This window comes from Urocitellus parryii, chromosome 4, assembly GCF_045843805.1.
Source record: "Urocitellus parryii isolate mUroPar1 chromosome 4, mUroPar1.hap1, whole genome shotgun sequence".
Lineage (NCBI taxonomy): Eukaryota > Metazoa > Chordata > Mammalia > Rodentia > Sciuridae > Urocitellus > Urocitellus parryii.
Window position 1 is genome coordinate 90,901,726 of NC_135534.1, and position 16,384 is coordinate 90,918,109.

The following is a 16,384-nucleotide window of genomic DNA, read 5'->3' on the forward strand; positions in this document are numbered from 1 at the left end:
ATAGAGCTACTGCTTTGCTATTGGTAGGAGAGGGAGAACATCTATAGGAAGAAATTAGCTAGAAATGACAAAAATAATGTAGAGAAAGAAAAACTGACTGTCGCTGGTGCCCGCTAGAAGGAGGAGAGGGATTAATAAAAACACTGCAGGGGGCAGGAGCCTCACTGGCAAAGTTCAGCCAACATGTCGGTTGGTGATGTGGTAAGTGGAGGCATCAACAGGGTCGAGCTTCCTTTTAAGATTTCACTCTGTGGTTTTCTGCGTGCTTTTCCCCTGTAAACAACTTCTACATGACCCTTAGGTGTCACTTTAGAGCCTCAACCAACCTGGCTCCAAGCCAGCCCTAGATCCTCTAGAGGAAGAACTTCAATCATTTTCTCATGAGTTTCATTCACAGAAACTGGGTCCAAATCCTAGGAATTCATGGAGTAGCTCCCTCACAATAAGCATATTTTAGTTTTTGTTTTGTTTATGTCACAGACTGAACTCGCATGAGGACCAGCTCTGAGAAGTGACTAAGGAAAGTTAAGACCTAACACATTGTCAGTGGATGTCGATGTAGGATTCTTGAAGCTGTGGGCTTCTGTATTTTTTAGTACGGCCATATGATGCTTTGCCCTTCCTTCCCAGCCTTCTCCTTCTTTCTACCCAGAACAGGGATGTGCTGACTGAAGCTCCACTGGACACCTCAATTCATGAGGCAATGTGGGAATGGAAGCCAAGTGCTAAGAACTGGGGAGCAAAACATAAGAAGTAGCTTGGGTCCCCAATAACCACAGACTCACCATACTGACTCTGAATCTGTTGAACTCCTGACTTTTTACATATATTAAAAATAAACTCTTATGTGTCTTTGTTACTAGCAGCTGACCACAATGTCTAACATTGAGTTTCATGTGACAATAGATGTCATCAATGTAAGGACCTGCAGGGCACAATGTGCAGAATTTAGAGGGAGAACAAATTGGGCTGGTGTAATAGCTTGTTCTAAACTTCTTAGCTGTAGGTCAGCTTGTCTGTCTTATTCCTGAGTATATGTGCTTGTGCATGGGTTGTAGCCTGTAAAGTAGAAGATTCCCATTGCTGAAGGGATTTTTTTTAAGTTTTGCCAAAGACAGTAATTTCAATCATCATCAAGGGTTTTCAGTATTTAAAAAGGAAATTCCCTTTGATCAGCTTTGTGACTGGATTGCCACTCAGAAATATTGAGGTTTAGGCAATTACTGGTTCATTATCACAGCTTTTAAAATAATTATTTGTTAATTAGCCATATAAATTCCTACTGTTACTCAAGAGTTACTCTTTTTGAGCACCTACTATGCATGAGATTCTGTACTGGGTGTCTGCATGTATCACTTAAGGCCCTGGGAGGGTTAAAAGTGACGATTCTGGGTTCTTTTCCTAATCAGCAGGACAAGCTCCTTGAATTAATATCCTAAGCCAACTTTTAAATATTTTTTTATGTTTTATTTTTTAGTTGTAGTTGGACACAATACCTTAATTTTATTTATTTATTTTTCTGTGGTGCTGAGAATTAAACCCAGGGCCTTGCACATGCTAGGTGAGCGCTCTACCGCTGAGGCACAACCCCAGCCCTAAACCAACTTTTTAAATGAATCCTCTTTATCTAGATTGTACTAAAGACTCTTTCTTAATATACTCACAGAGATCTAGTTGGAAATGTACAATGTTATTTTCTCTGGGAGCACCAGCCATCATTAAAATCAGTGACCCTCTCCCTCCCCAACCTCAATTTACAGAGAATTTTAAACTTTTGTCTTCAGGAAGACTCTTGTCCTGGCTGTTTAGCCTCCATCCAGCCTAACTGGAAGTACATGCTTTACTGAGAATCCTGGTGGGTGGTAGATTAGTCCAAAGACCAAATGATTAGAGGAGAAGAGAAATCATGAGAGAGAGGGCAATACTTCCCGTGAGAATAAGGCTGTGAACACTCTTTGGGAAATTAGCTGAATAACTCACATAAATGCCCTCCTCTTCCCTCCCTTTCACAGGCATCTGTTGATCTCAATACCTTGAAGATCCACAACAGGAATGGGGTTTCTCAATATCTATCTCCCCACACATTCACACCATGATCATATCCTCCTGATCTTAAAGACAACCTTTGGAAGATCATATTCTGCCCAGTTGATATTAGTGTCTCAATAGATGAGTTTCAATGCTATGTTTCAGGGAGGTCTGAGAGGAAAGTAGCTGATTCAGTGGTTGAAATGCTGGGCTGGAAGTGACAACTCAGGTCAGCCCCTGATACTTTGAGCAATGCCTCCAGGTTTTCAGTGACTAAGAAGAGTCATAAAGGTCCATATTTGTTTCAAATTCTTTTCTATGAAATAAATTTTTTTTTCTCTTCTCATGAAATATATCTGTGTTCTAGTTATAGCACTTTCTCAGCTCCCAATTGGGGAAGATAATATCAGTCAGGTGGGAGGAGATGACAAATATTTTTTATAAATATGATCTTGTGCCACACAGATGGTTATTAGAAATGATAAAAGTGAAAATATTAGACCAAAGAGATCTTCCAGATCCTCTTCACAGGTATATGGTGTTTAGCATAGTCACCCGCTTGGAATCTGTTTTTGTGTTTCTTTTGAAGTTCAAGGAAACAGCAAGTGCCAAAGAGATAACTGAGAGCAGAGGAATGTTTGCAGCAGAGGAGGTGTGCCTTTGAGGAGTTTGGCAAAGAGGTGCAATCATTCCTCAACAGCAGTCAACTAAGGATAGAAACTTTGTGAGGCAAAGCATGACCCTATGTGCAGTGGTTAGGTGGCAGATCACACCTTACTCAGATCTGCTTATAGTAACGCCATGCAAGACAGGCATGAAAATAATATGGTATTCCCCTTTGGATAAGATGAATCTTCTTATTTTAGGCTAGATAAAAGGATTTAGCCATAAATCATTTTCCTTTCAGCTGAGTTGTCCTTCAAAGAGCCCCACATTGATGTCTACATACATTTTTTTTTGGTCTCAAACTGCAGAGAATTCTGAAATGCATTTTATGCATATATAACAGTAGAGTCAGTTTCCACTCAGGCATTCCCAGAGGGTAGCTAGGTACTTGGGGATACCAAATCCACAATTTTGGGCCAGTGGGTCCAGTTACTGAGTTCATTGAAAGATCAGAATGTTTGATGTCCTAGAGACCAAACAGTGGGATTATTGAGTGAATACTTCATTTATCATTTGGGTGATTCTGTATATTGAAGAGCATCTACCGGCCATCTTAAAGACCAGTGGTCAAGGAGAGTCAGTAGGCCTGTTGAAAACTTGCCTTGCAGTCTTTGTTACAAAAGACTTTTCTCCCTTCCTATTGAATATACCTAGACAATAAAAGGAGAAAGACCATACCTGTAATATTCATCTCCCACAAAGAAAAGGGTCTTCTGTGGCTTCTTGAGATAGACAGCAGCATCTATTCTCTGCACATGCCTTGGAAACCCAAAGTCATAAATAGTCCGAGGAGGACCTTGCATTTGGAATCCTCGTGTTATCCAGTAGTGGGGGCCTGAAAACAGAAATTAAAATTTACACAAAATTCTGTACCACTTAGTGATGCCTGTCACTCCTGAAGATGTATATGTAGGACCCTAAGTGGAACTTGTGCCTGAAGGTATTTGCCATGACTATAACTCAAGATGAGATATAAGCCTCTAATTATTCAATTCAGTAAAAGATTTGAAGTTTCCATGGAGACAAAAATCTCTAGTTATGCTTTAAGGAAATAATAATATCGATACAGTTGTGTCTTATGTTTAACATCTTTAGTATTTCAAGATACCTTTCATTTTTAATCTAATTTCATCTTCAGACATATGAGAGAGGAGGGTCAAGTGATGTGCAAAAGCTATAATTCTCACTTACATTGGCACCAGTCTTCCACCCTTATCCGTCGGCATCAAGAAAATATAAGCAAAAACTGATAGTTATCACTTCTTGGATAATTTCATTGGCTAGCTATTGTCACAATACATCTTCAGGGTTGATGTGTTCAAGGATCTCAGTAGAATACGCCATGTTACTCTGAGCAGCATGGGGCAGGGAACAGGTTTTAGATCCCTGACCACAGTACCTCATGTGTTCCTCACAAAATCAATAGCTGAGTTCTGAAAACAGTTGATGGTCACTGTCATTTATGTCACTGTTACAAAGTAGGGTGGCTTTTTCTTTTTTTGGTACCAGGGTTTGAACCCAGGGGTGCTTAACTACTGAGCCATGTGCCCTAATCCTTTTCATATTTTATTTTGAAACAGAGTCTTGATCAGTCGCTGAGGCTGGCTTTGAATTCAAAATCCTCTTGCCTCAGACTCCCAAGCAGCTGGGAATACAGATATGTATCACCTAGGGTAAAATTTCATTCCCAACCTGAGAAGGAGCAACTGAAAACATGCTCCATGATCCTGAACTACTACTGTCAGAACTAGATATTCCAAATAGGTGGGTACTGTGCTCCTGTTGTTTCTTTCTCTGAGGGATCTGTAGGATACCTTTGAAGAAGTAAGCAGTGCCCCTCTCAGCCACTTCGTAAGCTGCATCCACGTTGGACATGAGCTGGGGGAAGGAGCTGGTGATAGTGCTGGGCCGAATCCCTGATGGCACGTGAACTTGCCTTCGCCAGAAAATCCTATTGGGCATTCCAGAAGAAATCAGAACAAGTGTTGATTTAGATCTTCAACTGCTTGTGAACTAAGATGTTACTGCTAGCCACACTTCAGGGGTCATTGCTAAATCCCTTTTGTGACCTTATAAACAGTTTCTTCTCATCTTTGTTGTCTTAGCATCTTTATGATCCTCTTTCATTTACTTAGGGATGTTCAAGACACCCAAGATATAGCAAGGAAAATCCACCAATGATTTACAAATCAATGCTGTGCATTCAACTTCCAGATACTGCGTGAGATGAATTTCTCTTTCCTGTTCTGATTTCTTAAAAATTAAAATTTTAAAAAGAGAAATAGAAGAAAGTAAACATAATAAATACTATGTGATAGTATGCATAATAAATCAGATTTTGTGTCTGGGAGATCCTAATTTTTCCTTATGAAAACATTAATAATCATAATTTCTGGTATTGCTATGTAATTGTATATTGGAAGTGTTTACATCTTTGAGCTGGCTGGATAATTAACAGAAAATCTAATATCTACATATTACTTTAAGATTTAGCAACTTAGTCATCTGCTTATCCAATATCATTTTCATAAAATCTTGGCAGGGTACACATGAAGGTACTGAGCCAAACTCTCAATGTAAATGTGGTCCATTTTGCATTTTAGAGGTGGAAATTGTTTTTACCCCCTAAAACATGTTTACTTGGATTCTTAGAAGCCCATAATCAATGCATAAGATTATTTTGAACAGAGAGAAACTGTAATAAAGTTCTGACATTTAACTTTCCATGTAGTTAGTTTAGAAACTCCCCAAATCTTATGTTGAATTTTCCTACTCAACTAACAGATATTTTTGGAGCACCTGTCAGATGCTGTGATAAATACCAAGGATGAAACACTGAACAAGACCAAAATGCTTATAGTCTGGTAGTAGAGACTGAAAAATCATTAGGCAATTCTAATTCAGAGTGATCTATACTACACAGTTAAGTTCAGGATGCTCTGGGAAAATGAAGGAGGGATACCTGATTACATCCAGGGGTTTAGTGAAGGTGTTCCAGAAGAGGCAATTTAAACTGATGAGGAAATCTCAAAACAGACAAACAAACAAAAAAACCCAAAATATTAAGAAGGAAAAGGTATTCCTTATTTCCTAAGAGGTATTATGACATAGAAGAAAAACACCATCATTACAGAAGATGTTCTAGCTCAAAACTCTGTTTCATAATATCTTAAATGGGAATAATCATTTACTGGCTAATATCATGAAATATTTAAGAGGATCAAATGGGATAATGTATGTGAAAAAACATTATAAACTGCAAAATGAGCACCAGGCATGCTTCACCATGCCTGGTGATCTCTGTTTTTTTTTTTTCTTTGTTTATAACTCTACTTTTTTTCCAATGAGACCTGGCTTTTTCTGAAAGAAAGATAAACTGTATTCCCTTCTCTATTCTTTGTATAGTTTAGGGTTTTCAGAAGTGTTCAGAAACTACTTCTTGGCCTAATTAAGAACCTGGTGTGGAATCTGAAAAGCAAGTGTTTTCCAGTTAATGTAGTTCAGTAAAACAGTTGTGATATGCTGACCCTGTTCAGGCCCCTGAGGTAGAGTGGGCATTTCAGGGGTTTGCAATAGTCAGGCTGAGGACATGAGGGTATTAAGAGGAGGCATAGAAACAGACATGCCCTTCCACAACCAGGCTCTGTCTAAATTATGTCTCTGATAAGGTGTACCCAACTTCTAACTGCTTTCTCTCTGGGCATAGTAAAGCTGGGAAGAATTTTCTTTCATTTCTCATTTAAAAATCAAGAAGGATTCTAGGCAAAATTAACCCTACCTTTTTATTTATTTATTTTTGTTAATGTATTATAATTATACATAACAGTGAAATTGATTGTTAAATATTTGTACTAATCATAAATCTGACCTTTTATATGGAGTTATTAAACTTTGGTGTCCTGAATAACTCAATATGAGTGACACAATGATTAAAGAAGAAGATGAACCAAAATATACTTTTGAAAATGTTTACAGGTGAGAGAATCTTCAATTTCTTACTATATCAACCTTGATTAAGGATATTGTGAGGACTAAATTTAAATCATTCTAAATCAAGAATGATTTTTGTGCTCCAGGGACAAAATGATCTTGTGCCTGGTGACAATTTTGGTTGTCAAATTAAGGCCACCAAGACATCAGAGCCAAAGATGCCACTCAATACCCTATATCACAGGATAGCCCAATGTAACAGACTTGCTTGAGTGAAAATATCAGTAGTAGCAAAATTAAGAAACCTAATGAAACACTGTTATGATGTATTATAATGGATGCATTGTTTGCATAAGAAAAATAAATGCTATCCATCACTTACATAAATTATCACAAATTTCAAATGGAACATGTAATCATAAAAAATCCCCATAGACCAGTGGGGAAAATTATGTCTGCCACAATAGAACACATACTAAGGAGGATTTACAATTTTAGAGATATTTATCTCAGTAAAAAAAAATGTATTAAAATTGACCCAAAAAAGTATAGCAAGTAACATCCCGATTTATCTGTAAGTGGATTTAAAATATAAACCAAAAAACCTATAAGTCTGTCAGAAAAGAATAGCTGTGGAATATATCAGAACTATGTAATGAAAACAGATAAAAGAGATCATATCAGTAGTCCATATTTGATCTTTGATAAGGAGGGCAAAACAATGGAGCTTATTGATATTTTCAACCAGCTGATTAGATATTTAGCTGCACTATTTATCTTTGTGTACCAATAGCTGACGCTGTGCCTGGCACATGATCAGGGTCCAGTAAATATTTATTGGCTAAATAAATAAGTACCAGAGAATTGAGCGGAACATATTTGATCAGCAAATTTCATATTCTCTGAAGTTTTCATTTCCTTTTACTGTAGAACAGTAACTAGTTCATTAAATTTGAGGTTAGTGATAAACTTCCCCCTGCCTCTTGCAGGATCATGTAATATTCATCTTCTTATCCTGGGATTTAGCATAGTGTCTGGTGCATCTTTGATCCATGTTGTCAAACCTTTGTTGTTGTTGTTGTTCTTCTTCTTCTTTTTTTTTTTTTTTTTTTTTTGGCACGGGGCATTCACTGAGCTACACCCCCACCCTAAACCTTTGCTCTTGTTGTGTTATACCCAATCGTTGCCACTCTCCACCTACCCAAGCAGAACCCTGTCAGTCTTTCATTTTCAGGAGATGCCTTCACTTATTTGGGGAGTATTCAGGCAATTCAGCCTGAGCTGAATGAGCGCTCTCATTTTCTATTGATAAATCTTCAACCTCACTCTCTCCCTGACTCAGTTATTCTCTGTCATTCAGGGGAACAGATGTCTTATTTCTTTCTGGCTTTCTGATGCTCTCAATTTAGTTACTGCTTGCTCTCCTGAGATCAGGCAATATGGTTGCAGTGAAAAAGAATCAAGGGATGCTTGGAACCCTAATTTTGTTTTTTATCCTGGTCCTGTGAATTGCTTACTTTTTCCGAGACCGAATTTCTTTCTGTCAAATAAGAGTGAGAATAATATGTTTACAAATTTATTAATCTATGATGTATAAAATTCAAGCAGTTTTTTTCAACATAGGTAAATTTCCTACTTAATTTGTCTCGTTGGAAACTTTGAAGTACACACCATTACATCATTGCCCGAGAAGCCATTCATTTTGTGGGTTCACTGATCAGGGCTGATGATCTCAGAATACTTCAGAGGCCAAGAAATCAACCACACATCCTCTACTCCACTGAACCAAGAAAAATACAGCTTATAAAATGAAAGGCCCAGATGTAGACAGTGATGTGGGTTAAAAATAGTCAAAGCTGTGCACAGTGTCCTTAATTTAAGAATGTTTACAGCCATCTGAGGAACCCACAGGATCCATGTTTAGAAGCCATGCCCTGTGAAGGCGAAGCTCCCCATCCCTCACTCAGGAGAGAGTTCAGGAGAAAGAACACAGAGCCAGAGAACTTTGTTCACCTTCTGGCTTTTTTTCCCCTGAATTTTTAATTCATCACAGAGAACTGGTCTAAGTAACTACAAGGCTACTTATTGGTCTTCAATGAAGCAACTCTATAGTCAGAAAAGACCCAGCCCCAGTCAGAGTGTGGAGGAGGAAGACTTGCTCCCCCATGTGGGGCTCTCTTCAAGCCCAGGGAATCCAGGGAAATGTGATTTCAAACATGCTAATCACAGTGGGCACTGGTGGTATCGTCCTTCTTTCCTACAGCATTTCACTTTTCTTTTTCTACATTGGCTCCTTTTCATGTCTTCCAACATGAACATTTCCCATCTTTGAAATTCTCTTTTGACCCTGCTGCCTTTGCCAGCTGTTTGTCATTAACAAAACTCCCAAATGAACATCCATCTCTGTCTGTCATTTGCACTGCGACTCCCTGGAGCCTGGGCCCTTCCTCACTCCTGTGCTGTGACTACAGTTCCCTACAGATCACCTGCAGTTAGTCTCTTCTCTTCAGCCCTCCATCTGGTGACTTCAGCAGTGTTTTCCATTGTTGATCATTAAAAATCAAAACAACAACAACAAAAAGATGAACCTCCTTTCCCGGATTTATCTAGGATTCAACCACAGGGATTTTGTGGCTGCTATCAAGCAAACCAAAATTAAAATTCTAGCTGAGGACAGTAACTGTGTAAATTTAATGAGCAAATGTGTGTAAAATGCTGCTATTATCCCTCTCGTGGTTGTCATTTCTCTTGGAGTGCTGCTTCACTCTCGCCTTTATTAAGTGCTTTTCTCCACTGCAGTCACTTCCTTGCTTCCTCTTTATTCTCTCTTCAGATCTGTCGGGCAATTCCTATTTTTAACTGCCTCCTCTGTGTGGGAGATTCAAAACCCAAGAAACTGCCAGCTGTGACCCCTTCCCTGAGCACTTGCTTATTTCTATGAAACCCCTCTACAATTGCGGGTACTTTATATCTGACACATCTAGGATAGGCTTTTTTTTTTTTTTTTTTTTTCATGTGTCCCAAATCTCGTGATTCTCCTGTGTGGACAACACCATCATAGCACAGCCATGAAGCTGCTCCCTGCTGGGGCCCTCCTCCCTCACTGGTGAATCCATCAGCAGCCTCTTACACCCAACCTTCCCTTACAAATGTTTATTATTATTATTATTATTATTCTATGAGATATGCAAAATCTTTTAAAATGTGAGTGTGAGTTAGCGATCAACAGATTGTTAAAAATAAAGAATCCTATTTTTGAGGAGAGAGAGAGAGAAAAAAATCCTCTCCTTGCTACCTGCTGGCTCCCAACCTGTAGGCATATGGTCTGGGAACAGCCTGGAAGTGTTCTTCCTAGCTCAATGCACAACAGTTCAAAAAACCCATGTTCATGCATGTTAAAGTCCAGTGCTTTCCTTGGGAGTTCCATTTCATAACTTGCAGATTCCCATATTAGGAACTGGACAGACTCTGGCCTGCTGTGGATGGTCTGCGAGCTGAGATGGGGGTCTAGTTTCTTCATCATTATTCATAAATCTATTATTCTTCTAAGATCTGTAGCTGATTGTGATAGTCTTGATTTTATCATTAAAATTATGATGGGGAAACCCCCAAATAGCCTGGAAGATGTAATATAATTTTAATATGGCTGCAAATCCAGTCATTTTTCTCTTTTCTTTTGTAACTGATGAAGGAAGAATGAAATAGCCTTAATGTTTTGTCATGTATTATAAAGAGCAAATGAAAGTGCATATCTACCTAAATATCTACTTACACCTTTTAACTGATTGTAGGTGAGCTTTGTTCTTTTCACCAGATCATTGGAATGTACATGTACACACTAGGGAGAATATCTAACAATCTCAAGGGGCCTTTACAAGGTCCTGCATTCCATCTTGCTTTGGAAACAAACTGCATGGTTTTTATGCCACAGCTTGCAATGTCCCATTAACAGATTATTGTTGGTGACGGGGAATTCCGGGCTGGTGAGTGGGAGAGAGCAGATCAGAGCCTTTTCATAACAGTGACTCCCTGATTGCCATTCTAACTGTGGCTTGAAATAATTCTTTGTTCTTTGTCCAGGCTGAACAAATACTTTGGGACTTGTGGTGGCAGCTGGTAGGGGATCAGAGCTAGGGAGTCCTGGAATCCCAGCTCTGGATGGCACCTTGGAGCAGTAGAGCAGTGTAGTTAGGAACACTGACTCAGGAGTGTGATAGCAAGTTTGCACCCCAGCTTCACCCTCTTGAGCTATATGCTTCTGAGCAAGTTGTTTGTCTTTTCTGTGTCTTGTAGAAAGAGAATAACACCTTTGTAAGGATTTGATAACAAGGTGTTTTGCATAGTAAGTTCTCAACAATCGAATTCACTATTAATAATCAGACAACACCCTAATTTTATAGAGAAGATAGGCTCAAGGTCCCTTGCAAGTTAAAGGCAAAGCTGCTTCTGGCTTCTGTCCTCCTCACAGCTCTTCCTCATTCTTTGGAATGACCTGTCCAGCCCCAATAGCTCAGTATATCCTTAGTAAGCCATTTCCCCTTCACTAATGTCCCACCTCCGCTTACTCATTCCTACAGGTCTCTTGTATCTGCCTCCTGTCCATTCTGTTATCGCTCTCAGCATTCATAGCCAAAACGCCAAAAGATGTGTCCTCTTCAAATAATCATTAGTCATTGCTAAGTGTTCATCGTTTGATAGAGAGTTTTGGTTTGGTTTTGCTTTTTAAAGAAAATAATTATAGTTGAATGCAAAGGTATAGTATCCTGACTTCACTGTCTCCTTTGCCACTGCCACAGCCACTGATATTTATCAGAAGCAGCAGCTACGCTCTACACAATGGCCTCACTTCTTTATCCCTGAATGAGGGCTGCGTGCTGTTCAGTGTCCAGACACTCTGTCACTGTGGACTCTAATATAATGTTAAGCTTCAGGTGAATCCTCAGCCTGTGTTCCAGCTCTTCCTACCCTCCACCTTGCCTACCACTCCTGGGCCATTGCCTAGAGTTCTATTAAATTTACTTTTTGGTAAAGCAAAAGCTGCCAATGCCAAGATGGAGTTGCTTATATTAGACACGAACCAAAGCAGAGCCGGAAGTCACGAGAGGATCTTATGCTTCTCTGTGTGAGATAACAACTACTACCAGAACACTCTCACAGTTCAGGAAAAAAAAAAAATTCAGGTAAATTGCTTCTGTGAAGCAATCAATGCTATCAGTGAGTGATCTCCAGCACCTGCAGGGAGCCTCTGTGGCTGAAAAACTTTGGTTTTGGACAGCTTGCAGAGAACACCTTTTTGCCTTCAAAAGCTTCCCCTTGCCCTAACCTCCTCAGATGCTCCATAATTCAAGTAGCACATGGACTGTGGTCCTCTGCTCTCTCTTAGATGAACTTGTGGTTTCCCTGGAGATCCTTTCTCTCTGTTGTTATTTTAGTTGACAGTAATAGTAGGACAAACTTCAATGATCAATAAATCTTAAAAAAAATACATAAAAATGACAAAAATCATTTAGGTCTTCTAAATACCTTAGCTGTTTCTAAGCCTTTTTGTTTACATGAATTACATATTTTTTGATTCCCACTCCTATGCACAGCAACTGCCATTTACTGAGCCCTGTGGCCTTATCCGTAAGAGGGAGGTTCCCAGCCTTTGCTCTGATTTGCCTTTGAAAAGCAAATACCTTTGCATTGTTAAAGATTTATTGCAAGCTGCACTTAATTTTAAAAAAATGGAAGCAATATAGATATTCTGAAGTACAGGATTGGTTAATTAAGTAGTGGTATATCTATTCCTTGGAATAATAGATAATATATGAAAGATTAAAATTAAAATTAATTGACATGAAAAAGTGAAATGATGTTGAGGGAAATACATTTCAAAATCAACACAAGTAGTAAAATCTTATTTTTGGGAAATCGTTGCCTTCTCATATTTACAATAGATAACTTTTGATCCAGAGAAAGAGTCTGAAAGGATTTACAAAACCATGGTTAACAATGTGATCACTCTGTGTTATAAACTAGTGTTTGGGCCGCTCCTTCCCCTAGCTCATAGGCTGAAGCCCTAACCTCCAACTTGATGATATTTGGAGGTGGGGCTTTGGGAGACAACAGGTTTGGGTAAAGTCATGAGGGCAACTCCCTTATACTAGCATTTAGTGCCCTTATAAAAGGAGACATCAGAAAGTTCTCTCCCTCCCCCTACATGTGTGTGAAGGGGCCATGAGAGCGCAGTGAGGGGGTGGCTGCCTATAAGGCAAGAGAAGAGACCTCAGGATGAGACCTACTTTACAGGAACCTTAACTTTGGACTTTCCAGTCTCTAGAACTGTGAGAAATACAATTCCGTTGTTTCAGCCACCCTGTCTATGATATTCTGTTATGGCAGCTTGAGTGGAATAATGCATTCTGGGTGGTGGGATTCTTTTGTATATTTTGTTACTCTCTCTCTCTTTTCAGAATAAACAAAAGTATTCTTGTAATCATAGCTTAAAGATCTATTTCCCAAAGAAACATCAGATTTCTCAGACATCATCTCCTCAGTGAAGTCTCTCTGGACCTCTCAGGTGCTTATTCCGTGTATGGTCTCATAGTTCTTCTATATTTTAGAGCTTGTGTCTTGCCGTGATTTTGGAGTGTCCTTCTGTCTCAAGCAACTATGAGGTGAGCAAAGGCAGAGAGGATGTGGATCCATTGTTACATCCCTAGACATTACGGTAGTGCTTGGCACCCAATATGGGCCCAATGGAGAAAAAACGATAATGCCATATACACATTCCTGAGCTCCTCTGACTATCCTGCTGTGATTGGATTCCATGTCCAGTGTAGATGAATGTGGCTATTTCTCTTTTCTTCCATGAAAAGAATAAATTACAGTAACCAGTGTTATGGAGGCAGCAACCATGTTCCCCTAGAAGCCAGAGAGTGGAGAGGAAAGGGATCTGTCTTCTGTATACTATCTGACAGCTAATGGAAAGGGGGAAAGTTGAAAGCCTTGAAGAAGAGATTAACACCCCCATCATCCAATCATATTCCTATTTTCCTCTTTGTCCAAATAGTCAACCAAATATTTATTGAACACTTACAACATGCTTTCTCTAGACACATAGTAGTAAACAGAACAGATATCAGATAAATTTAGGCTAGTGTCTTACTTCGGCCACTTAACTGCTGTCTTAAGAATTTACTTGTTCTCTTTGAGCTACTTTCTTCCTCCCTAAATTGGGAGTTCTGATCTCTACCGTGATAATGTTTAGAAGAAACACTGCACATGTATGGAGAGCACTTCACATGATACCAAGACTACGGTAGTTTGGGCAGTTCTTTATCCCTGCAAAGACCCTTGCTGTCCACCCTACTGCTATTCAAGACTGCATTTCCACATGAACTTCAGACAGGTTAGCAACAATGACCTCTGAAGGAATGTTTGTCTTGAGGTGATCTGAGGCCTAACAAGAGTTGGGGGTATGTCTGCGGCTTACCGGTCCCTGAAGAACAGAAGCTCCTTTCCCAGCATTGTCACGGCATCAAAGGATGCTCTGGAGTCACAGGGATCCGGGTTGGATGGCTTGTGAGGAGGGACATGGGGAATAGTGGGTTTTCCCAGGAATGGTTTCCGAGGTCCTAGGATTCAAAGTGTCTTGGTTAAAATGGTACCAGGAATTTAGAGTTTGTACACTTCTACTCTAGAGACACAGGGGCTTGTGCACTTTCATTCCGTATGTGTTATATCATAAAAAATGGCAGGTAGATCTGGGTTTGAATCCTGGCTGCCCTCGTTGCTGAGCTGTGTGATTTGAGGCAAATAATTTAACTTTTTAAAGCTTCAGTTTCCTTGATTATAAAACGAGAACTGTAATAATAGACTCTTCCTCCAAAGACTTTTATGAGAATCAAATAATGCCTGAAATCACATATGAATGCTTAGCCTATAGTCAGTGTTTAAAACATGGTTGCTATTATTTTGTTGTTATACATAACTTCTTCGATACGTAAGTTATATTTTAAAAATGTAACTTAAAATTTTCCTTAATTATTTCTTGGTAATTAATTTCTATTTTCCCCCTCATTTAGAGTGTCACTTCCTTGGGTGCTTTTAAATTTGTTTATTTATTCTTTGGCATTTTGTACTGTGCTTAAACCTTTACTAGGCACCCAGGAAAGACTGAATGAATTCATGTGGAGATAAAGCACCCTGAAGGTTTTTGCTATTGAAAGGTATCTTCTGGTGGATCTGTTTGTAAAACAGGGACCCACTCCTTGGAAGAGCAACTAGTGAGTTTTCATCTCCCACACTCCATCTCTGAGCACTACCTGCCATAACAAACCTATGTTATTATTATCTGTTCACTCCTGTATAAATACCCTGTGAAAATACGTACTTTGGCTCCTGGCTGAGAAGGATGGTGCCTTGCAGCCCACAAGCACCTATAAAGGTGGGTCTTTGGCTTGGCCCTTCTTAGCAGCCAAAAAGAATTGCATCACATTGGGCTGGGGATGTGGCTCAAGTGGTAGCGTGCTCGCCTGGCATGCGTGCGGCCCAGGTTCGATCCTTAGCACCACATACAAACAAAGATGTTGTGTCCGCCCAAAACTAAAAAATAAATATTAAAATTCTCTCTCACTCTCTCTTTAAAAAAAAAAAAAAGAACTGCAAAAAAAGAATTGCATCACATTGCAGCTTTGCCCTGGATGCTCTGGAGTAGAGTATGTGAAATAGAGGCATTCACGGTATTTCCCCTGTTCCAGCGTGGAGTGGAAGTGGCATCTAACCTTTCTGGAAATTAAAGCTGGCTGGCTGAAGGCTTCTTTGGATAAAAATTTGTCTTTTGTGTGCAAGGTGACATATGAGTGCTTGCAGATGCAGCGCCCCTTTCTAGTTAGCAGGTAGACTGGCAAATGCTCAAGGAGTCACAGGGCTCTGGCTCTCCTGGCTCTCTAGGCTTAGAGGATGTGGAGAGGCTCTGGCAAGGCTGAGTAACCAGGACTCCAAGGTCCAAGGGAAAAATCAGTCCCCTAAAGTTTTCTACCTTTTTATTCACTGAAGAAAAATTATCATCTTATAAAAGAATTCAGTCTTTCCTGGGTGCCTAGGAGTGGGTCCCTGTTTTACAAACAGATCCACTAGAAGATACCTTTCAATAGCAACAACCTTCACAAGCATTCACTCAGTCTTTCCTGGGTGCCTTTTTATGAATGGATTGATTTGTTTTCCCTTTAAGGAGACGTAGATATAGTTTCTAGTAATATTTTATTACCTTTTGAAAGAATGTTAACACTTGAGATAATTTTGAATATCTTAGACCCTCAGCTTTCTCAATTATCAAATGAGGAAAATATCCTATACCCTACAGTCATGTCATGAGGATGACATGAGATGACATGTGAGTATATTTCATAAACTGCAGACTGCCTATGCGTCTGGGTGATGGGGTTATAATCATCATCATTTCTATTTTTAGGAAGATAAGGCTACTTGTCTGCAAATGGGGAAGCACCGTATACATGAATTGTAAAATATATGCATCCTCTCTCAAATTTTGACTTGCACTGAAACCTTTACTAGGCACCCAGGAAAGACTGAATGAATTCTTGTGAAGATGAAGCACCCTGAGGTTTTTGCTGCAAAACAAAACAAAACAAAAAATAAACAACAAAAAACAAACCAGATAATGGCTATTTTTCTACAGCCATCCAGGTTCAGAATGCTCTGGAGGAAAGATGCAAATTTAATTGCACATCTTAGAAAAAAAAAACAATGTTCA

The 16,384-nt window shown here is 39.3% G+C and overlaps 1 protein-coding gene across 1 annotated transcript in view; it reads right to left on the bottom strand.

The window, feature by feature from the left end:
- Mmp20 (matrix metallopeptidase 20) overlaps positions 1 to 16,384 on the bottom strand; it is a 42,066-nt gene that overhangs the window by 11,341 nt on the left and 14,341 nt on the right. The window contains exons 6-8 of the mRNA XM_026392491.2: positions 14,102 to 14,243; positions 4,509 to 4,645; positions 3,373 to 3,529 (exon numbers count right to left, since the gene is read on the bottom strand). Of these exons, the coding sequence (XP_026248276.2) occupies positions 3,373 to 3,529; positions 4,509 to 4,645; positions 14,102 to 14,243 (436 nt within the window). The remainder of the gene's footprint in view (positions 1 to 3,372; positions 3,530 to 4,508; positions 4,646 to 14,101; positions 14,244 to 16,384) is intronic.